Source organism: Lucilia cuprina, chromosome 5 (genome assembly GCF_022045245.1).
Source record: "Lucilia cuprina isolate Lc7/37 chromosome 5, ASM2204524v1, whole genome shotgun sequence".
In the NCBI taxonomy this organism is placed as follows: domain Eukaryota; kingdom Metazoa; phylum Arthropoda; class Insecta; order Diptera; family Calliphoridae; genus Lucilia; species Lucilia cuprina.
The window spans coordinates 42,071,940-42,095,785 of NC_060953.1; the positions used below are offsets into that span (position 1 = coordinate 42,071,940).

At 31.4% G+C, this 23,846-nt stretch overlaps 2 protein-coding genes across 3 annotated transcripts; one reads left to right on the forward strand and one right to left on the reverse strand.

Moving 5' to 3' along the window:
* Positions 1-199: 199 nt before the first annotated feature.
* Positions 200-20,049, forward strand: LOC111682121. The gene is made up of 5 exons (XM_023444031.2): positions 200-1,683; positions 13,267-13,372; positions 15,457-15,559; positions 15,650-15,800; positions 17,770-20,049. Exons 1-5 carry the CDS (start codon positions 398-400, stop codon positions 19,676-19,678), a joined length of 3,555 nt encoding a protein of 1,184 aa, XP_023299799.2. The 5' UTR covers positions 200-397; the 3' UTR covers positions 19,679-20,049.
* A 984-nt stretch (positions 20,050-21,033) lies between these two features.
* LOC111682103 (trafficking protein particle complex subunit 3) lies at positions 21,034-23,675 on the reverse strand. Of its 2 annotated transcripts, XM_023444012.2 has the most exons (3): positions 23,456-23,662; positions 21,523-21,933; positions 21,034-21,460 (listed from the first exon to the last, which is right to left on the reverse strand). In XM_023444012.2, the coding sequence occupies exons 1-3, from the start codon at positions 23,492-23,494 to the stop codon at positions 21,374-21,376; spliced, it is 537 nt and encodes a 178-aa protein (XP_023299780.1). In that variant the 5' UTR covers positions 23,495-23,662; the 3' UTR covers positions 21,034-21,373. The 2 variants fall into 2 exon arrangements, with proteins under 2 accessions (XP_023299780.1, XP_023299779.2); XM_023444011.2 differs by lacking the exon at positions 21,034-21,460 and having other exon boundaries at positions 21,594-23,335; positions 23,456-23,675.
* Positions 23,676-23,846: the final 171 nt, after the last annotated feature.

The following is a 23,846-nucleotide window of genomic DNA, read 5'->3' on the forward strand; positions in this document are numbered from 1 at the left end:
AAACTCATGCTTGTAGACATTGTATTCGATAAGTTAGAATTTAGTTATTCGATAAATTAAATAAAAAAATAATAATATTAAAAATATATCTATAAAAAGTTCTATACGGCTCATAGCCGTCTTATAACTGCTGCTGAAACAATTCTACTTTAGCCGCCGTCAAATTTGCTCGGCACAGGTCTCTGTGTACAGATTTGACACAAAGTGTTTTTATATTGTGCGGTAAAGAACGAATGATTGTGTGTGCTTACGAGAAAAATACGAAAAAAAGAAAATTCTTATTTTACAATACATATATATTTATGTGTATATATATAAAAAGTTTCCATTATACATTTACCAATTATTTATTAAAAAAATATATATAAAAAATTAAAGAAGTTATTGCAAAATTAGAATGGAAGCAGCTATTAGTGATGAAATATTTTATCAACAAAATCATAATAATAAATTATTAACCAATGAAACAATAACAAGTGACTATGACTCCTCCGCCTATAATACAAGCACAAATCTATCAACGTCTTCCTTATCAAATTGTTCTTCCATATCTTCGCCGTCGTCGTCATTTACTAAATCCCCTACACTGGAAAAAATGAAAACAATGTCAGCAGCAGAGGGCTACAACACACAATTGGAGCACGATGACACAACAATGCTAAATAATTTCTTTCATACAACACAGGAGCCGTCAACGCTGCAGCTACAGCAGCAGTTGTTGCCACAAACACAGCAACAAATAAATCAACAGGTGCTGCAACAATTAGGTTTTAATTTGTACGACGATAATTTAGATCTTAATTATGTCAACAACATCAATACCACCACTACTACAGAAAATATCACTGATAACTCTTTAAATAGTAATAATTTATCTATTCTCTATGGCACTACACCTACTTCTTCACCCTCCCTTAACGTTTGTAATAATAACGATGAGATAAATATTAATTTTTCCCATAAACTTTTGGGCCTAACAACGACGAACGATACAAATTTATATATTGATGATGATTTCATTTTAAACTATTTAAATCCTGTAAACGATATGCCACCGACACAAGCCAACAGTTTGTATAACATAGACAGCAACCACCAACAACACAATCATAATACTGTACTATCATCTTCATCTTTATTACATACTAGCACACATTTAGATTCACCCTCATCTATACTAAACACAAACACCAATACATCATCATCTTCATGCATTAATTCACCAGCGTCAGACTTAAATTATTTGGAATTACAAGGATCTGCTACGTCGTCATCATCTTCATCATCCAATACACCTTGTTCGTTAATTGGCATTAGTAATGATAGTAGTATCAATTCATTTAATGATTTCTCAACGGGTGAAAATGGTATTTGTTTTAAATTTGAATATGCTTTTGAAAATCAAAAGCTAGTACAAGTACAACCTCCACCAACAGAAACATCAATACTTTCTCTGCCTTCGATTGCCACCACTGCCACCAGTTGTAGTAGTGTTGGTGGTGGTGATGGTGATGTTATATCCATGACAGAACCCATTTCTATAATGACTTCATCGTATGATTCTACCGATGGTGGAGGAAGAAGATTAGATCTTTCACCATCATCATTAATACCGGCGTCTTATGTTATATCCCCCTCCCAAACGTCGTCAAAGCATAATATGGTCAATATATCGAATGAAAGGTAGTTTATAGTTTTGTTGTTTATTCTTTCTTTTGCATTTTCCGATTTCTTTGATTTCTTTCTATCACAGCTTGTTATTGCTGCTTGTAAAAAGCTTTTTTTAATATTTCTTCTTATTATTTTTTTTGTACATTTGTACTCGTATTTTTTGTTTAAGTGGTAGATATTTTTGCTTAATATTTATATACATTTTGTTTATCTTTTTAAGTATTAATATTTATTTTTAACTGCCTGCAAAAGATACCAAAAAAATAATAATAATAAAATGTTGATGTTTCTGATTAATATTGAGCCTAGACAAAATTAAAACGAAGTTTTTTGTTTTTAGATTATGCTTTGCTTTTTTTATATAATATTTATATGAAACATTTGCTTTGTATTTTAAACTTGTAGGAAATATTGTAGACATTTTTAAATATTCAAAATTACACTTATCATTTTTGTTGTAAAATCTTTTTCAAAATTGTTGTATTATTTTGTTGTAGGATTTTGAGTTCACTTATAGTTAATCACAAATAAGACAGAGTTGACTCAAAAGCTAATCAGTTTTTCAAATATGATATCATAGGAACGAGTCAGTATTCGCTCACTATACATCGGTTTCAATTAACCAGAAGTTAAGACCTCAAGATGAGTTAGCTTCTAGTGCATAAATAAACGTTAAGCTGTGAGTTACCTGTGCAATTTTCTTATACTTTGTTCACTGTTTTTACCAAATTATTGTGGCCTCCGGTAGGTTAGTGGTTAGTGTTCTAGTCTGGTAGACCGGTGGTGGTGGCTAAGGAGCGCACAGCAGGCCCGATAGAGGTCTAGGTGTATTTCTTCGGATTTAATGTATATACATCCTCCTTTCGAACTAACGAACTACCAAATTATTGCTGATTATAAATACAATGAATATGAAATAACATTTCCCCTCAATAGGTATATACCATTATCTATGTCTTATATATTCCTTAAAAAATTAACTTATTATTAATAAATTCATTTTTCATTGCTAAAACTAAAAATATAATAAATTTCAAAGAACTAGTTCCTTAAAACTCTTTATAAGTTTATTAAAACCAAAACTAAGGAGTGAGATCGAAAAATTCTTAACATACATATATGTTTATAAAAAAGAAACCACTAAACTTACAGCTTTATTTTTTTTTTTTATTTGATTCAAATTATTATTACAATTTACAAAAAAAAATATTTTTATAGTTTTAATCACTAGTGATGAAATTTTGAACCCTTTTTCGGAAACCCTTCCATTATCGTTTTTATAGTTCTTTCTGTCACTTTGCTCGAACATGTAGTCCATCTCCGTTTAAAATCTACCACACTTTTGGACACCTTTTTTGTACTCTTCAATTCTCTTTTAACAAGAGCCCAATATCTCTCCACTGGCCTTAGCTCCGGGCAGTTTGGAGGATTTGCCTCTCTTGGTACAAATACCACATTATTGTTCTTGTACCACTCAAGGGCTTGTTTACCATAGTGACAGGATGCCAAGTCAGGCCAAAAATAAGTGGACACATTATGAAGTCTTATGAATGGAAGCAGCCTTTTTTGTAAACATTCCTTGATGTAAATTTCGGTATTTATAGAGCCCGTTGTAACAAATGATTGGCTTATTTGCCGCAACTGCATATTGCTTGCCATACCAAGAACTTTCTGGGAAATTTTGTCTGCTTTTGGGTCCTAAACTTTTCTTCAACATTCCCTCGAGCATCAGCAACATAAAACTTTTGACCTGGAAGTTGCGAAAAATCTGCCAGAACATACGTTTCGTCATCCATTATGCAGCAAGAATATTTTTTTATAAAACTTGACTTCAATTTCCGTGCTCTGTTTTTGGCCCCTAAATTTTTAGCAACGTTCCTGTCAGGAACTTTTTTAGCCTTGTATGTTTTTAAACCTGCATTAGCTTTAACTTTTCGTACCAAATAGTCCGAGCACTGAGCTAACCGAGCTGCTTTCCTATCGGATGTGTTGGGAGCTCTTTTGAAAATGCGTTCTATTTTTTTGGCTTTAGAAACATCATGTGGACCATTCCTTCTACCTGAACCAGGTTTTCTATCAACTGACAAGTTCTCCCGGTACTGTTTAATAACATTGGAAACAGTTTGACGGCAGACCTTTGTATGCTTGGCCAACTTTTTGTAAGACCAAGTTGGGTTTAGTTGAAAATATTTAATAATTTCAGTACGCACTTTTTTCTGGTCACTCATTTTAATCAGATTAACAAAAAAATTAATATAATTTACATTACACATAATAACTGACATGTTTTTCAAAGGTAACTTGATCAAAAAAAAAAATCAAATAATACTTTGGTTGAAAAATGTAAGGAAAAACGTGTGTTAAGAATTTTTCGATCTCACTCCTTATATTCCGAAAAATGGGTTCCAGAAGTAATATTTAAGAATCTGAATTAATTCTGAAATTTGATAAATGACTGTAGAAATGCCCTTAAGGGCATTATGAGACTCATTCGATTTTGTTGGGTGGCGGTGCACTGTAATGTGCATGATAATGAGGTTGCGGACGAACTAGCTATATTAAGTTCGAGCCTTGATATATATGACAGAGAAAGGATGGTAAAACCACCCATTTGTCACTTTAACAGCTTCGTGACATCATAAATTAGTCCTGGATTAGTAGATTGGATTGCAATGTATCAAATGCCCTATTGTGTTGGGCGCCGGTGCACTATAATGTGCATGGCAATGAGGTTGCGGACGAACTAACTTTATTAGGTTCGAATCTTAATTTAGATGACATTAATGGCTAATATTCGAAAGAATTCGTGACATCATAAACATGTCCGAGAGTAGTAGATTGGATTGCAATATATCAAATGCCCTATGGCCAAAACTTGATGTAGAAGCTACTAAATAGGACTGGATAGTAGCAGTCTTAGGGATGCTAACGGGGCACTGCTCAGTTAGGGTCTTTGTCAGTAAGTTACAGAGTCTAAGGAATAGGTTCCACCACGAAATGGGGGATAACCTATTAAAAATAAGGTTCATTTAAGGGACTAAATAGCTAGTGCGCTACTCCACTAACTCCACGGGGAGTTAGATGTCTTTAAGGCAGAAATTTCTGCTCTTGCGGCAGCAGAAGTACTCTCGTCTTTATACGCAGGAATATGTGACAAAAAAAGCAATTGAGAAGAAAACTCCTGTCAGGTGATAGGTGTAGTTTGAAGTATTATGTTTATCCAATGAGCCGTCTGACTTGGGGGCAGCCAACTTGGACTGAGTTGTGTCCGTCAGCATCACCCATAGAATTTATTGTAATTAAGCTGCTACATTTGGGATTTATTGGACATTTTTATTTAATTGAAGACAAATAAAAGTTTGAAAAAAAATTGAAATTTTTAAAGATTAAGATTATGTTCGAAAATTCAAAATGAAATTCGACAATTCGAACTTAATTTCAAAAAAAAAAAAAAAATATATATATCTTAAAGATTTCAAATTATCTGAATCATGATGATTTAAAAAAGCTAATTTTAGTTTAATTTCAGACAACTTTTAATTCGAAAATTCAAACCAAACTTTGAAAAATTTTAAAAACTTTGGAAATTATCTCTTAATCTTAAGGATTCATAGAATATCGAATTTAGTTTAATTTAAGGACTATTCCAATTCTTTATAGTTTCAATTTCAAACAAAAAAATTGAAATTTTTTTAATTATAAAGTATTTTCAAGATATTGGCATTTATTGAACATTTTTGTGAAAATAAAAAAAAACAATTTCGTAATGTTTTAAATATTGAAAAAATTTCGAAATTCGAACTTAATTTCAAAAATGTAAGATTTAAAATTATCTAAGCATGATGATTTCAAAAAAGCTAATTTGAGTTAAATTTGAGACAAATTTAAATTCGAAAACTCAAACTAAATTTGAAAAATTATTTAAAACTTATCTAAAAATTAAAAAAATAGTTTTTAGGTTAATTTTGAAAATTCAAATTAAAATTCAACAATTTGAACTTAATTTCAAAATTTTTTTTAAGATTATGATGATTTTAAAGAAAACAAATTTGAAATAAATTTTAGAACAATTTAAATTCGAAAATTCAAACTAAATTTTGAAAATTTTTCAAACTTTGGAATTTATCTCTGAATCTTGAGGATTCATAGAATTACACATTTAGTTTAATTTAAGCACTACTTCTATTCCTTACGGGTTTCAAGTTCTTCGAACAAAACAAAAATTTCAAATTTTATTGAAATTTTAAAGTATTTTCGATGCATTTTCAAAATAAAAGCTTTTACGTTTAAGTTCGATAATTCGAATTAAAAAAAAACTCTTAATTTTGTTTAATTTAAGACTTATTTTTTATAGTTTTCAATTTCGAACTTAAAATTTTTAATTTTAATGGATTTTTTAAGTATTTTCAAGTTTCAAACAAAATATAAGCTTTTTAGGTTAAGTTCGAAAATTCGAACCTATGTTCGAAAATTCGAACTTATGTTCGAAAAAATTTTAAAACTATGAAAATGTTCTTGAAGTCATAAGGAGTCTTAAAAATATAATTTTAAATTTATTTAAAATTAATTAAAACAAACATTTTCATTTTAAAAGTTAAAGTTTTGAAAATAATTTAAAAAAAATTTTATGATCTAAAGCATTCTTAAGGAAGTTTTAAAATAAAAGTTTTTTTTTAGTTATTTTCGAAACTATGAACCTAAGACTACAAATATCTATACCGACAAAAGCAAGTTTTTTTCTAAAATTTTTTTCTCAATTTTTTTCAGATTTAAATTTTCTGACAATTTTATAAACATTAGATATAAAACAACATTTGTTGCATTTCAAATGAAATTTTTAACAAAAATACCTTAAATTACTCATTAGAAATGATTAAATTTTTGTATTTGTATAAACATTTAATTGAAATAATTGGAGAAAATACTCATTAAAACAATATTAAATTAAACAAAATCGTTTTTTTTTTGTATAAAAAAAGATATTTACAATTTAATGTTAAAATTTAACAACAATACAAGAACAAACAAAAAATGTCTGTGGGTCCCACGCAACATTAAGAAAATTTATACACACAATACTTATAAACTTAAAATTTATGATTTGAAAAATCACAAATCTATTAATAAACTATTGATAAAAAAGAAATTTTTGTAAAACAACAAAACGAAAAAAAGTTTATTTTTATTATACATAAAAATGGAAAAAAAGTTTTTTTTAATTAAATAAAACTAAAGTAAACATTTAGTTACATTTTCCTTTTTTTTTTTTTGAAAGTGAAACCATGTTTCAATTTTCTCAAAAATTATTTGTTATTAATTTCAAATATTTAATATAGACAATAGCGTCATCCATCCCTCGTCATTGACTTTGGTTTATTAGTATAGTACTCGGCACAAAAACAAAATTATTTGTTTCTTCCACAAATATATGTAAAAATTTCAGAAAGAAACCTAAATGAAAAAAAAAACATGAAATTAAAAAAAAAATTGTTTTGTATATTGGGGGCGTTTACAGACATCATGTTTTCTTTATTATTTGCAGCATGTGCTGCTTTGCATTCGATATTTTGTTTTTAAGAGAATTTCTGCAAATTTGTTTTTTAGTTTTATTTTTAAAACTTTTTTTTTTTTTTTTGATTTCTATAATTTGGCAAAAATATTCTAAATTTTAATTTAATTTGTTTGAAATTCTAATAATAATACAACAAAAAAAAAACAAACAGTTGTTTTATATATACAAAATAATTGTGTGTGCGTGGGCAGCTGGTACATGCAACAAAATGTTCCCAGCAGTTCGATAAAGTGTCAATGCATACGAAAAAGACAGTAATTTCCACTAATAGTTAACCACCTGAATTATTGTAATTCATATGTTTTGGATCATTCGTCACGAATGTACCTTTTGTAATCGAGAATGAAGACAGTCGTCACTTTAGTGTCGTGTTTACTGTCCTCATTGAGGAATTGGCATTTTCATTGAGGAATTTGGAACGAAAATCTCCTTCCGACTTAATGATGAATGCAGTGTCCTTCAGGCTGAAATATCGGCGATAAGAAGGGCGGTAAATTGGCTAAGGTACTATCGGATATCTAATAGGGATATCAGAATTTATACTGATAGTCAAGATGCTATTAAATCCCTAACTGGTGTGTTCTCCACATCCAAAATTGTCCATGACTGCCGGACGTCTCTCAATGAGATGGCGAGACATTCGAAGATCACCCTAATTTGGGTAAAGGGACATGGGAATTCGTATGGCAACGGTATTGCTGACACATTGGCAAGAGCTGGCACTATGCTCAGCAGCATGGAAATAGATCAGTTCTGCGGTATACCACTACTTGCAGTTAAGAGGCAAATCAGTGAAAAATGCCTCTGCATCGCTCGCGACAAATGGTCGCGTGAACATACGTGCGCAACATGTATAGTGCTGTGGCCACAAATGGATCCTCAAAGATCTAAATATTTTCTTGGTCTCCAAAGACCGCAGTTAAGTAGGCTGTTATCATGCCAGACGCATTGGTCTCCCGTTCAACGATTACTGTAGGAGTTGTCAAAATGAGGATGAAGAAGAGCCCATTACTCATCTTCTCTGTGATTGTCCTGCTTTGGCGGAGGCTCGTTTTCAGACGCTTGGATCGACCTATTTTGGTGATCTAACCGAGTTGTCAAATATTAAATTAGAACGTCTTCTAGAGTTCATTAATTTGTTAAATTGGATGTGAATCCTATTACTCACACTACTCACCCATGGCAGCTGCCCTGGCTTTCTCACTTCCCATCTTCTCCTTCTCTTTGCAACTGTTTCTGTTCTTTCACTCTCCTCAATCTCTCCCTCTCTTCTCTTTTCTTCTTCTTACAGTTATTTTTACAAAGGGATCAACATGGACCCAAGTAAAGCCGACATTGGCTACCTGTGCAAACCTAACCTACTGTCCTTAAGGAACCTAGAGATTATACTCTTTAAAAGTTGTTTTTTGTTGTTGTTGTTGTACTTCCGAAAGTCATTTCTCTTTTGGAGAAATGATTATTACTTCCTACTAATATGCCACCATCTGGTTGACTCAAATTTAGATCTTTCGGGTCAATCGTCACATTATTGTCCCATAGTATTCTACAGAGTAGACACTTGAAATTTTTAACCTTTATTTCCATTAATATCTTATCACCTGTTCGCTCCAATTCGCATGTTTTGGGACATTCATCAAGAAGTCCATGTCCTAGTTTTATAGCAAGAAAAGTAGCGCCAGTTAAATAGCTAATAATGTGACTGACTTCCAAGAACCCATTTGGAGATTACCATTCTTTGACTATTTTTAACCGTCTTTTGACTGTCTCTTTGTAGGGTGTAGAGTGACAATCGACTTCCTCGTAGGACAAGCCCATGTTAAAATGGTTAGTCATCTGGGTAGTCTGGTGGCTAGGGGCCACCACAAGTGGTAAGTTAAGTGGTCAGTTCGGGACTGTCCCGTCGAACTGCTGGGTTTAATGATTCCTTGTATACATGCAGTCATACAACTGTTATTTATGTATGTATATGTATATATGTTCATGTGCTGTGTTTCATCAAATACTTTGAGTGGAACCATGCAAATCCAAATAATATTTTATCATTTAAATATTCTGTTCCGTAAGAAAAACAAGTATATTATTGTTTTTATGTCCTTAAAACATTGTTGATTTGTTTATTATAAACAAAATCTAAATACTTTTTGTACGGTTAATTTTACAACAAGAATTCATTAAGTATTATTCTTCAGTTTCTCTCATAATAATAATACTCTTTAAAAGAGAGTTTCAGCGTAAACACCGAAATTTTTATGTTAAGCCATGAACAACAACAAGAATTATTCCCACGACAATTGGATCTCCGCTCCGGAACGATCCAATTCTCAATCGGCCAAAGATTGTCAACTCAGCAACAGCTGTATCAACCGGAAATTATTTTCCCCAGGGAAGAACATCCAGTTACAGCCAACCTGTTACAACAACAAAAATTCTTAGTAAAATCTGCAAATTTTAAAATGGAAACTGTTCTTCTAAAGGAATTTTGTTTCAAAAAAAGTTTTCAATATTTCTTTTAAAAATAATTTTTATTTCTATTTCTCTAGTCTACCAGTTTTGTTGCTATTTGGAATCAAATAATAACAACAAAAATTTTATATATTTTTTTCCTCAAAACTCATAAATTTCAATTTAGCCGTTAATTTAGTGACTAATGTTGTTGTTGTTGTTGCTTTTCTTTCTTTTTCATAAATCAGGTGTTTGTTGTTGAATAAGTTTACACCTGATGCAGAATAATAAATTATTTCTGTTTTCATATTTTTTGATGTTTTTTTCTGTATTTTTTTTAATATTTTCAATATTAATTTTGTTTTATTATTAAATGAAAATTTCTATATGCATTTATAGTAGAGGAGAATCTTTTAAAATACTATTACTCCTACTTGGTTAATTTGTATTTCAACAAAAACCACATTTAAAATAATTAAATTTTAAAATAATTTCAAACATTTTCGAACATATTTTTAAAAGCTTAATTCATTTTATAAACATCACTAAAATCGTTTTAAAATTATTTTCAATATTTTTAATTCCACAGTGAAAACTGTTAGGAAAAGAAAGTCAGTTCTAGTTCAGTTCTAGATCAGTTCTAGTTCAGTTCTAGTTCAGTTCTAGTTCAGTTCTAGTTCAGTTCTAGTTCAGTTCTAGTTCAGTTCTAGTTCAGTTCTAGATCAGTTCTAGATAAATTCTAGTTCAGTTCTAGTTCAGTTCTAGTTCAGTTCTAGTTCAGTTCTAGTTCAGTTCTAGTTCAGTTCTAGTTCAGTTCTAGTTCAGTTCTAGTTCAGTTCTAGTTCAGTTCTAGTTCAGTTCTAGTTCAATTCTAGTTCAGTTCTAGTTCAGATCTAGTTAAGATCTAGTTCAGTTCTAGTTCAGTTCTAGTTAAATTCTAGTTCACTTCTAGTTCAGTTCTAGTTCAGTTCTAGTTCAGTTCTAGTTCAGTTCTAGTTCAGTTCTAGTTCAGTTCTAGTTCAGTTCTAGTTCAGTTCTAGTTCAGTTCTAGTTCAGTTCTAGTTCAGTTCTAGTTCAGTTCTAGTTCAGTTCTAGTTCAGTTCTAGTTCAGTTCTAGTTCAGTTCTAGTTCAGTTCTAGTTCATTTCTAGTTCAGTTCTAGTTCAGTTCTAGTTCAGTTCTAGTTCAGTTCTAGTTCATTTCAAGTTCACTTCTAGTTCAGTTCTAGTTCAGTTCTAGTACAGTTTTAGTACAGTTCTAGTTCAGTTCTAGTTCAGTTCTAGTTCAGTTCTAGTTCAGTTCTAGTTCAGTTCTAGTTCAGTTCTAGTTAAGTTCTAGTTCAGTTCAGTTCTAGTTCAGTTCTAGTTCAGTTCTAGTTTAGTTTTAAGTAGTTCAGTTCTAGTTCAGTTCTAGTTCATTTCTAGTTCAGTTCTAGTTCAGTTCTAGTTCAGTTCTAGTTCAGTTCTAGTTCAGTTCTAGTTCAGTTCTAGTTCAGTTCTAGTTCAGTTCTAGTTCAGTTCTAGTTCAGTTCTAGTTCAGTTCTAGTTCAGTTCTAGTTCAGTTCTAGTTCAGTTCTAGTTCAGTTCTAGTTCAGTTCTAGTTCAGTTCTAGTTCAGTTCTAGTTCAGTTCTAGTTCAGTTCTAGTTCAGTTCTAGTTCAGTTCTAGTTCAGTTCTAGTTCATTTCTAGTTCAGTTCAGTTCTAGTTCAGTTCAAGTTCAGTTCTAGTTCAGCTCTAGTTCAGTTCTATCTCAGTTCTAGTTCAGTTCTAGTTCAGTTCTAGTTCAGTTCTAGTTCAGTTCTAGTTCAGTTCTAGTTCAGTTCTAGTTCAGTTCTAGTTCTAGTTCAGTTCTAGTTCAGTTCTAGATCAGTTCTAGTTCAGTTCTAGTTCAGTTCTAGTTCAGTTCTAGTTCAGTTCTAGTTCAGTTCTAGTTCAGTTCTAGTTCAGTTCTAGTTCAGTTCTAGTTCAGTTCTAGTTCAGTTCTAGTTCAGTTCTAGTTCAGTTCTAGTTCAGTTCTAGTTTAGTTCTAGTTCAGTTCTAGTTCAATTCTAGTTCAGATCTAGAAGTTTTATTAGTTTTTAACACTTTCTTAGTTTTGTTTTTCAAATTAGTTTAAAAATTTAAAAATTTGAAATTTCGGAGTTTTTCCTAAAAAAACATTTTTTTATAAAATATATTTTTTTTAATACATATTGACAAAAAAATAAACTCTATTATACAAAACCAAATGGAAAATTTTTGCAAAACAAATAAATAATAAATCTTGCCCCTTTCTCTACTTAAAAGTATAATAAATTTGAAAATTAAAAAAAAAAAACATTTCAAAAAATATTGAAGCAAACAATTATTGTCTATTAAAATGGGTATAATTTTATAAATAGAGCCAATTTTATGCATTATTGTTTTTTGTTTTTATTAAATGCATTTAAATTCTAAGTGGTTTTCTATCACATTTCATTATTAATAAAATATTTAAAATAAATATTTTTCAATTTGTTAAATGTCGTTCTAATAAAACGCCTTCAAAAAAAAAAATATTGAAATTTTTTTTCTACTAAATATTAATTCTATTTCGGTTTGAAATTCATACAGATAGACAGACAGACTGACAGACAGACAGACAGAGAGATATATTTGCTTATTTGTATGTCAACGACCAAGGTCAAAATATTAAAGATCTAAACAACTGAATATTTCAGTCTTCCTACTCTACGAAAAGAAATAATAATAATAAAATAAATTTTATTTATAATATTGAATTTATTGTATAAATAATGTTTATTTTTCTTCGTTCTTCATTTTTATTTTGTTTGTTTTTGTTTTGCATTATTTAATTGTATATAGCAACAAAATTTTGAAATTAGCCGGCAAAATTAAACCAAACTGCTGCTGTTTATGCATTGAATAGTTTATTACTTAATCCATGTGTTTGTCGTTTGTTATTATTAATGTTTAAAATTTAAACAAATTAAAGAAATGTTTAAAAAAAACATGCTTTATTGACAAAACGTTTATTGTTGTTGATGTTTTTTTTTTTTTTTTGGGAGAAGCATTTTACTAAAACCCATACAAAACCAAACAAAAGAAAAACATTTGCTGTTTAAAAACAAAATTAAAAAAAACACTGTTTATGTTGTTCGTACTAAACAAAATAAAAATAAAAACAAAACTAAAAAATAACTCAATAACACTAATTTATTTTCTTTTCTTAATATTTTTAATACATTTTACTATCAATATTATAAAAAAACACATTTATACATACAAACATGCAAAAAAAAAACATAAATGTATATGTATCACAAAAAAACAGGTGCGAGCAAACTAAAAGCAAAATAAAATTTAAAAAAATGGAATTTCTTTTTTTTTTAAATAAAAAAATTCTTTTCTTTTTATTTTGGGGTTTTTTAAAAAAAAACATCATCACCAATCAACTACCAAAACAACAACAACAATAAAACAAACATTTAAATACTAAAAAAACACAAAAAAATGTAAATCGAGAATAAAAAAATATATAAATCTAAAAATGAATAATGATAAAAAATTATTGCAAACATTATTTGTACGATTTGTTTATTAGTTATATGGAAGTAAATAATGAGCCTGATGAACTTTCATTATGTATACGACCTGGTGCCTTACACAAACAGAAAGGAGAGCCAACTTATGCAACAGTTTCTTTCGAGGTACTATAACTTTTTCACACATCACTGATACCACTGCTACCAACAATAGTAATACTACTTACAATTAAAACTCTATTACTACTCCACTATTCTAATCGCTAATGTAAACAAACATAAAAAAAAATTTGAATGACGATAATATGAATAACATTTACTTATTTAATATGAAATTTTTCTAGTATTAAGAATATTTTTTGATTATATGGTATTTTTATTAATAATGTTTAGAACAACAAACGAATTTGAGACATATGGTATGCTAGAAGACTCAACACTACAAAACAGTTGTGAATTTTTCATAAAAGATAAAATTTGGGATAGTTTTCAATATTTATTGTACAATAATTTGTTAGTAATTTTATCGATATAACAGAAAACAACTTAAAAAGTTATTTCAAGTTCAGTTCTAGTTAAAATCTCTTTCAGTTCTAATTAAGTTCTGGTTCAGTTATAATTCAGTTCAATTTCAGTTCTAGTTCAGTTCTTTCTAAAGTTATTTACAGTTCTAATTCTAGTTCAGTTCTAATTAAGTTCTGGTTCAGTTATAATTCAGTTCAATTTCAGTTCTAGTTCAGTTCTAGTTTAGTTCTAGTTCAGTTCTAGTTCAGTTCTAGTTCAGTTCTAGTTCAGTTCTAATTCAGTTCTAGTTCAGTTCTAGTTCAGTTCTAGTTCAGTTCTAGTTCAGTTCTAGTTCAGTTCTAGTTCAGTTCTAGTTAAGTTCTAGTTCAGTTCTAGTTCAGATTTAGTTCACTTCCAGATCAGTTGTTGTTCATTTCTATTTTAGTTCAAGTTCAATTTGATGTCAGTTCAAGTTCAGTTGTTGTTCATTTCTAATTCTATTTTAGTTCAAGTTCAATTTTAAATCAGTTCTAGTTCTGTGTAAGCTCAGATCTAGTTCAGTTCTAATTCAATTCTAGTTTTGTTCCAGCTCAATTCTGGTTCAGCTCTACTTCTTTTCTAGTTCAGTTCTAGTTCAATTCTACTTTAGATCTAGTTCAGTTCTAATTCAATTCTAGTTTTATTCTAGCTCAATTCTGGTTCAGTTCTAGTTCTGTTCTAGTTCAGTCTAGTTTAGTTCTAGTTCAGTTCCATTTCTGTTCTAATTCAGTTCAACTTCAATTGAAGTTCAGCTCTAGTTCAGTTCTAAATCTGTAGTCTTTTAGTTCTAGATTAGTTCACATTCATTTATAGACCAGTGCTTGTTCTGTTGTCGTTCAGTTTAAGTTTAGTTTAGTTTTTCGTTTAGATTCATTTGTAGAATCATTTCAGTTCTAGTACAGATCTAGTTCAGTTTATGTTTATTTGTAGTTAAGTTCTAGTTTAGTTCTAATTCAGTTCTTTTTCAGTTCTAGTTCAGTTCCAGTTTTAGTACTGCACTAGATCTACTTCACTTCTACTTCACTTTCACTTCGCTTCTAGTTTAGTTGTATTTAAGTTCTAGTTTAAGACTATAATTCCTCAACTAAAAAAATTTTTATCTTTATTGAAAAATATAGTTTTTCATATCTGTGTTTCATGACATTTAAATAAATTATCGAAAAATATTCAAAATACTTAAAAATTATTGCGAACTTTTATAAATAAAGATTTTTTGCTTTTTAGTGCAAAACTCAATTTAAAAAAAATTGCTGCGTTTAAAACATATACGAACTACTACTACTACTTGGCCTGGCCTTAACCATAAATTTAATCAGTTTTATTTCGAAAAAAGCAAATGCGAAATCAAAGGTATTCTAACACACGCACATTAAAAATATATGATAATGAAATGAAACAAAAAAGTGGAAATATTAATCATCAGTTGGAATATTATGCTTTTTTTGTTATTTTTTTAAATTATGCTTGCTGCTGATTAGTTGCTGTTTTTACAAAAAAAAAATCGAATCTCACACACAAACAATTATTATTTATAAAAAAGAAAATTGCCATAAAATTTCATTTGATTGCATGTATTTTTCTTTATTTAATGATTTAGTTTCTTATTTAGATTTTGTTTTTAATTTAGATTTAATTTTTCTTGAATCATATTTATTTGTATTCAAATTTCTTATTATGTGATTTTGTGTTAATTTTCCTATCTGTAGAGTTCGGATGAATCATTGTCACGTTACAAGTGCAACTATGAGAATTGCAATCGTAGTTACAGCACAATTGGTAATTTGAGAACACATTTAAAAACTCACAAGGGTAAGTGTAATATTGAAAATTTATTGAAATTTATTTCACTTTTTAACCTTCTATACGTATTTATTTATGTATATGTTTACTTGGTTTTAGGTGAATATCGCTTTAAATGCCCCGAGGAAGGATGTGGCAAAGCATTTCTAACTTCCTACAGTTTGAAGATCCACATACGTGTTCACACCAAAGTTAAACCCTACGAATGTGATGTCGGAGGCTGTGAAAAAGCCTTTAATACTCGCTATAGGTGAGATGCGACTAGATCATTTAAAAACTATCTAAATCTATTTAATATAGTTAAGATTTAATTCAGTTGTAATTAAGTCCTAGTTCAATTTTAGATCAAATCTAGTTCAGTTCGAATTCATTTTTAGTTTACTTCTAGTTCATTTCTAGTTTAGTTTTAGTTCAGTTCTAGTTCACTTCTAGTTAAGTTCGAGTTCAGTTTTAGTTGAGTTCTAGTTGAGTTTTAGTTCAGTTCTAGTTCAGTTCTAGTTCAGTTCTAGTTCAGTTCTAGTTCAGTTCTAGTTCAGTTCTAGTTCAGTTCTAGTTCACTTCTAGTTCAGTTCGAGTTCAGTTCTAGTTCAGTTCTAGTTCAGTTCTAGTTCAGTTTAGTTCAGTTCTAGTTCAGTTCTAGTTCAGTTCTAGTTCAGTTCTAGTTCAGTTCTAGTTCAGTTCTAGTTCAGTTCTAGTTCAGTTCTAGTTCAGTTCTAGTTCAGTTCTAGTTCAGTTCTAGTTCAGTTTAGTTAGTCTTTCTAGTTCAGTTCTAGTTCAGTTCTAGTTCAGTTCTAGTTCAGTTCTAGTTCAGTTCTAGTTCAGTTCTAGTTCAGTTCTAGTTCAGTTCTAGTTCAGTTCTAGTTCAGTTCTAGTTCAGTTCTAGTTCAGTTCTAGTTCAGTTCTAGTTCAGTTCTAGTTCAGTTTAGTTCTAGTTCAGTTCTAGTTCAGTTCTAGTTCAGTTCTAGTTCAGTTCTAGTTCAGTTCTAGTTCAGTTCTAGTTCAGTTCTAGTTCAGTTCTAGTTCAGTTCTAGTTCAGTTCTAGTTCAGTTCTAGTTCAGTTCTAGTTCAGTTAGTTCTAGTTCAGTTCTAGTTCAGTTAGTTCTAGTTCAGTTAGTTCTAGTTCAGTTCTTTTCAGTTCAGTTCTAGTTCAGTTCTAGTTCAGTTCTAGTTCAGTTCTAGTTCAGTTCTAGTTCAGTTCAGTTCTAGTTCAGTTTCTAGTTCAGTTCTAGTTCAGTTCTAGTTCAGTTCTAGTTCAGTTCTAGTTCAGTTCTAGTTCAGTTCTAGTTCAGTTTCTAGTTCAGTTCTAGTTCAGTTCTAGTTCAGTTTTTCTAGTTCAGTTCTAGTTCAGTTCTAGTTCAGTTCTAGTTCAGTTCTAGTTCAGTTCTAGTTCAGTTCTAGTTCAGTTCTAGTTCAGTTCTAGTTCAGTTCTAGTTCAGTTCTAGTTCAGTTCTAGTTCAGTTCTAGTTCAGTTCTAGTTCAGTTCTAGTTCAGTTCTAGTTCAGTTCTAGTTCAGTTCTAGTTCAGTTCTAGTTCAGTTCTAGTTCAGTTCTAGTTCAGTTCTAGTTCAGTTCTAGTTCAGTTCTAGTTCAGTTCTAGTTCAGTTCTAGTTCAGTTCTAGTTCAGTTCTAGTTCAGTTCTAGTTCAGTTCTAGTTCAGTTTTTGTTCAGTTCTATTTCAGTTCTAGTTCTATTTCAGTTCTAGTTCACTTCAGTTCTATTTCAGTTCAGTTCTAGTTCGGTTCTTGTTCCGTTCTAGTTCAGTTCTAGTTCAGTTCTAGTTCAGTTCTAGTTTAGTTCTAGTTCAGTTCAAGTTCAGTTCTAGTTAAGTTCTAGTTCAGTTCTAGTTCAGTTCCAGTTCACTTCTAGTTCAGTTCTAGTTCCGTTCTAGTTTAGTTCTAGTTCAGTTCAAGTTCAGTTCTAGTTAAGTTCTAGTTCAGTTCTAGTTCAGTTCCAGTTCACTTCTAGTTCAGTTCTAGTTCAGTTCTAGTGCAGTTCTTGTTCAGTTCTAGTTCAATTCTAGTTCAGTTCTAGTTCAGTTCTAGTTCAGCTCTACTTCAGTTCTACTTGAGTTCTAGTTTAGTTCTATTTTAGTTCAGTTCTAAATCCATTCTAAATCCGTTCTAGTTCCGTTCGTTTTTAGTTCCAGTTCAGATCTGATTCAGTTGTTTTAGAATAGTTTTGTTAAATTTTAGATTTTTATTTTTTACATTTCTCTTACAGACTCCATGCCCATTTACGCCTGCACAATGGCCAAACGTTTAACTGTGACCAGTGTAAGAAATGTTTTACTACTCTCAGCGATTTAAAGAAACACATGCGCACCCATACCCAAGAGAGACCCTACAAATGTCCCGAAGATACATGTGGTAAAGCATTTACTGCTTCGCATCATCTTAAGACTCACATACGGACCCATACCGGAGAACGTCCTTATCCATGCGAAGAGACTAGTTGCCAAAAATCCTTCAGTACTTCACACAGTTTGAAGTCACACAAGAAAACCCATCAAAAACAGACGCAGAATCGACCACCCAGAGAGCGTAAAACTAAAAATAAGAATCGTAAAAATGAAAATTTTAATAATAACGAAAGTGCTGGAGAGCAGGATTTAAAATTGGTAAAACAAGAAATGGATAAAATTTCCTCATACACGGAAGAAACTAACTCTACCTTTAATGGCAGTGAATTTGAAGGCAGCGGAGGCAATGATGAATTGAAAACACAACAGTCTTCCTCAGCATTTGTTAAATCGGAAGCAGTGGAATGTAATATCAATGATATGTATAACGTGCAGGTGCCAGAAATCAAATCTTCACAGTATACAGCTTTAGCACCCAAAATTGAAAGTATGCCCATGCCAGAAACTTCTCAAGCTTTTCAGGTGGCCTATGCAGCCGAAGAGGAGATACCAACACCTTGGATTGATGCGGGTGTCTTAGTGTCAAAACCTATATTACCCATGGCCCCGGTAACATCGGCCTGTGTGGCCATACCTACAGAAATGCCCAGTTATGTAAATTTACAGCCCAACTATTCAAATGCCATGTCAATTGTAAATCCTCCCTACCAGGTGGCAGGAGAAATTACCAATCCCAATTTGGCCATGGAAATTGATAACAATGACATGCTCAACAACAGTATTAATAACAGACAACAACAACAAAATGCCTACCAGCAATTACCTAACGCCAGCAGCACTCTTGCACAAGATGTTATGCCTCTACAAGAGAATATAGAGGATTTATTAAAGGGTACCGATTACAGCAGTGATGCTGATATGGAAACGGAATCATTACTCAATGATATACTAATGACCATTGACAATAACACCAGTCTTTTGCAAGAAACTCTTCAACAGGCCGATGAAGTGCCTACAGATGGTTCGGGTCTTATAGAAGTTGATTTGCGTAATAATAAACCCACACTAAAACAAATAACCGCTGATGCTGGCATCTGCAGCTGTACCAATTGTAAATGTGATAAAACAAAAAATTGCCAAGGCGACTGTTCCACTGAGGCACCATGTGGTAAAAAGCAAACTAATGTTAAAGGTGCCCCTAAGGGTGGCTGCTGTGGACATAAAAATAATGCTAAGAAACCTTTAAGTAAACGTGAAACGGAAATGAATCAAAATATTGAAGATGTGGCCATGTTATTGCAAAATCTAGCCTCCATGGGTAGTGGTCGAAAGGGAGGTTGCTGTGGCGGTGGTGGTGCTGCTGCTGTTAATAAAGAAACTAACACAAATGAAATGAATACTAAAAAGAACTCTTGTTGTTCTGGGCTTAGTAACAAGCCTATGGCTACTTCAGCATGTTGCTCTACACCTGAAACAAAACCATCCAGTGGCTGCTGTTCACAAGAAAAACCTTTGCCACCTAAAACCAGCTCATGTTGTTCTTCAGCAGACAGTAAAATGATGCCGCCACCACCACCTTCAGTTACTAACAACACTAAGGCTCTTAAAAGTTCTTCTTGCACCTGCAAGAGTCCTTCGGAAGGCGTAGCTAATGGCTGTTGTGTCGTTATCTGCATTAAAACTTTACAGGCTTTGCGTAAAGTTTTAACACGCAAAAATTTAAATCTTATGCTTTGTCCTCAAAATCAAACAAATCAACAAAGTAATTAAGAATATATAGTTATTGTTTTAAATTGTACTTCTTTTAAAAAGATATTTTGTTTTTCGTTTTTCTTTTTTTCTTATTTTTTAATTCAGAGATCTTTAACAATTGTTAAACTTTGTCTTTTTATAATATATATTTTTTGTTGCTTAATTAACATATAGTTTATAGAGTTGAAAAACAACATACTACTGTTAGCTACATGCCAAAATCTGAAATTATATATAAATATTATTATTGTTTTATGCCATATTTTATATAGTTTATAAATTTATAAAAAAAATAATAAATTAAAGAAAAAAATCATTGTGCCTTATAATATTAAAATTTTTTTTATTAAAATCAAATAATAACCTACATACTTGCTACATACAAGACACATATTACAAGTCATTTTTATTAGTTTTTAAAATTTTGTAAATAAATGAAAAATTTATAAAAATATGTAAAATTGCATTCATACTGCATTGATTTAAAAGATAGATAGATAGATAGATAGATAGATAGATAGATAGATAGATAGATAGATAGATAGATAGATAGATAGATAGATAGATAGATAGATAGATAGATAGATAGATAGATAGATAGATAGATAGATTGATATATAGATAGATAGATAGATAGATAGATAGATAGATAGATAGATAGATAGATAGACAGATAGATAGACAGACAGATAGATTGATAGATTGATAGATAGATAGATAGATAGATAGATAGATAGATAGATAGATAGATAGGTAGATATATAGATAGATAGATAGATAGATAGATAGATAGATAGATAAGTAGATAGATAGAAAGGTAGATAGAAAATAGATTGATAGATAGATACATAGATACATAGATAGATAGATAGGTAGATAGATAGATAGGTAGATAGATAGATAGATAGATAGATAGATAGATAGATAGATAGATAGACATAGAGATAGATAGATATAGATTGATTTATTCATTACTTAAAACTGAAGCAAACAATATTGGACCCTATTCTGTATTTCAATTTGATTCCAAATTTTTTCTTACGATTCAGTTTTTTATTGGAATACCTTTTTTCAATCTTTGCGTAACTGAATGCGTAGACGTTATCGAAATGCAGAATAGTCTCAACCCCAAACTAGAACAAGGAAGGGGGTTCAGGTGTTCTTTACTCGGTTCGAAAACAAAAATATTTTAATTTTTATATCTATCCTATTGTATTCTTTTCTAATCGAAATACACTATATAGAACAATAATACGTTTTATTTTGCTGTTCGATTAAAGTCATCGAGCTAACGACAAATTTATTTAAAATCCATAGTAGTACCTAAAACCCAAGCATTAGAATTTAAATCATACAACAAATTCTTCTACAAGTTATAATTACTTTTAAAGTTATTTATTAAGATTAAACTACAAATGTCCAGATTTATTTATTTTGTTTTTGTATTAACAAATATTAAAGTTTACATTTTATTAAACACTTTCCAAAAGAACGCAATAAAAAAGCTGTTCATTAAATATTTTTAATTAATGAACCAGATTTGGAAAGTAAGCATTATGACTAAACGTTATTTGTCAACGTTTATTTTCTTATTAAGAACAAAACTATTTTGGAATGAAACTTAAACTGAAAGTTGTAGTTATATTATAAGCAAAAAGAAGAAAAATACACATTAATCTCGGTTTAGGTTAACAAACGCCATAATGAACTGAATTAATCTTCACCAGCTGGTATGGCATCCTCAAGACGTCTTATAAATTTAACACGTAACTCAGTAACATTGTCACCTTTTAACTGGTCCTAAAATGATAGTACAGTGAAAGCACATTAGATGTTAATATAAGATATTTAGAGTAACTTACCTGGACAAACCAGCATTGAACCTCTAGCTGTACCATTTCCAAAGCGCCTCTTATACAACCGCTTATAATGGAACTATATCTTAAGTTAGTTAGATCGGGTGGTAATTCTACAAATTCTGTTAGGGGATTAGTTTCGAATTGCAGCGAAAATTCATCGGAAGCTTGTGACCAATTTGTTATTGTAGGTTGTACATTTAAATAGATGCGAAATGCTTGCTGAATACGATCGGCCGTTTCACGCATTTCCAAACAACGTGTGGCCGAGGTGCGTGCCAAAAAGTCTTCTATCAAACGCATACCCATATTATAGCCAATGCGTTCCAGTTGTTTATTGACATCTTCAACATTCTCCAAGTCACGCAGCATTTGTGTTACCAACGCTCCATAGGTAAGGGTTAAAAATTCCGAATTCTATACAGCAACCATTGGGGGGGGATATGGTGGAATGAATTAAGGAAGGGGCAGAATAAATATGATTTGTTTTATAATTTTTTCTGCAGCCGTAATTGTTTGTTTTTGTGTTTAAATATGACTACAAAATGACTTAAACTTAACTTAGTCCTAAATATTATTTACAGATTCGTACGTTCTATATGTAAACGTTGTTGTTGAGGGGGCGGGACATTGATTGATTATAACAGGCGCTCCTAGGAGCGCTTGCTGATGTTACTTGATTGGTGTTATGGTTATGTTAGGTGTCGTGTTGGTGGTGCTGTGGGTCTGATGTGGTGCTATAACACGCGGCGGAGCTCGCGGCACTGAAGCCCTTGATAATTGTGCCGTATGCTGTTGTTCCTCATGTCCCGCCCCTTGTTGCTGTAAATCACCCTTTTCTTGTGCAGAATGAAAGCGGCCACCCTCACCACGAACACGATTCATGGCATGACGATGTCGTGACTCGTGTAGATATTTAGAACGCTCTTTGGGAATGCGTGATTCTAATTTGGCGCGTGCTTGTCGGCGCACTAGTATACGTTTGTATTGTTTGGCATTTACATAAAGTGGCTCCTCTTCAGGTTCCCCGGCCTGAGCATCTTCGGTGGTTGAAGCAGTAACAGAATCTGCGGGTGTTTGCACCGTTGTGCTCGGAGTGTTGGTTGTGGTATTTGGATTCTGATTTTGAGTTGTGGTTGCTGGAGCTGGTGTTGATACTCGAACTGTAGCTGCACTGCCAACATTAGCAGCTGCAGCTGCTGTGGCTAATTGGTTGGTGGCAGACTGTGGTACCATTATAATTTGTTGGGCCAATGGATTGGTGTTATTGGCGTTGGCATTAGCATTGCCAGCTTGTTGTGGTGCCGCTGTTGTTATTTGCATTATCTGACCATTGATATTTATAAATTGTGGATGTATGGCTTGTATGGTATTGTTGGCATTATCAGTTCCACTTAAAACATTTGGTTGGTAAAACAAAGTTTGGCCATCGGGCAATTGCATAAGTTGCATGGGTTGAGCCGTTTGCTGCGGCTGCTGCAGCATTATTTGATTACCTTGCAAAGGTATTAGTTGCGGTTGTAAACCTGCCACTTGTTGTGGTTGTTGTTGTCCAATAATGATTTGTGCTGGACCACCGGCAGTGGCCATAACTGGCATGGGTATTACCTGTATTTGATTAGATGATACGGTATTGCTGTTAGTGTTCATTGGTTGGTCCGTGTTTCCTTGCTGTTGTTGTGACTGCTGCTGTTGTTGGTTAAGTTGATTTGCGGCACTATTTTCCATTTCATCCATATATATTCCAACTCCTCCTTTATAAATCTCTGTTTACTCGCACACTTACTCTTTCGTATATCTTCTTGAAACGGAGCGACTACTGTAAAATCGTATTGAAACTCATTTTTATATCGAGGGTGGCCACTCCACAAATTCTACAAATTTTATGCTACTGCAAAACAAACTATTCTCATCATAATGCCTTTTTGGCAAAACTTACCACTTTCTTAGCATCTAACTTGGAAACTAAACGCGACATCTTTTATATATTCCAAACAATATAATACTTTAACTGTATGTTAGTAGAGATTTTACGGATATTTATGGCGTTTAAAATTATTAATTTTTAATGTGAAATTTATATACACCCCACAAAATGCATAGAAAATTTTAATAGCTGATCAACTAAGATTGGGGTATGTTCAGTGATTGGCAGGTAATTGTAAATAAGAGTTGCCAATACTATTTTCGTTTCAATTTTATAATTAAAAAAAGAGTTGCCAAACTCTTATTATACCCAAAAAATAGTTCTTTTTCATTGCTCTAATAAAATGTATATGATACAAAACTAGAATATTTAAACGGCGGGTATGTTTTCAATATTCCGATTT

Excerpts from the sequence above, each read along its gene's own strand:
- LOC111682103 (XM_023444011.2), bottom strand. The coding sequence starts at position 23,253 with ATGGATGAAATGGAAAATAGTGCCGCAAATCAACTTAACCAACAACAG.
- LOC111682121 (XM_023444031.2), top strand. The coding sequence starts at position 398 with ATGGAAGCAGCTATTAGTGATGAAATATTTTATCAACAAAATCATAAT. Across the intron at positions 13,373-15,456 it reads ATGCAACAGTTTCTTTCGAG|AGTTCGGATGAATCATTGTC; the intron begins GTACTATAACTT and ends TCCTATCTGTAG. Across the intron at positions 15,560-15,649 it reads ACATTTAAAAACTCACAAGG|GTGAATATCGCTTTAAATGC; the intron begins GTAAGTGTAATA and ends ACTTGGTTTTAG.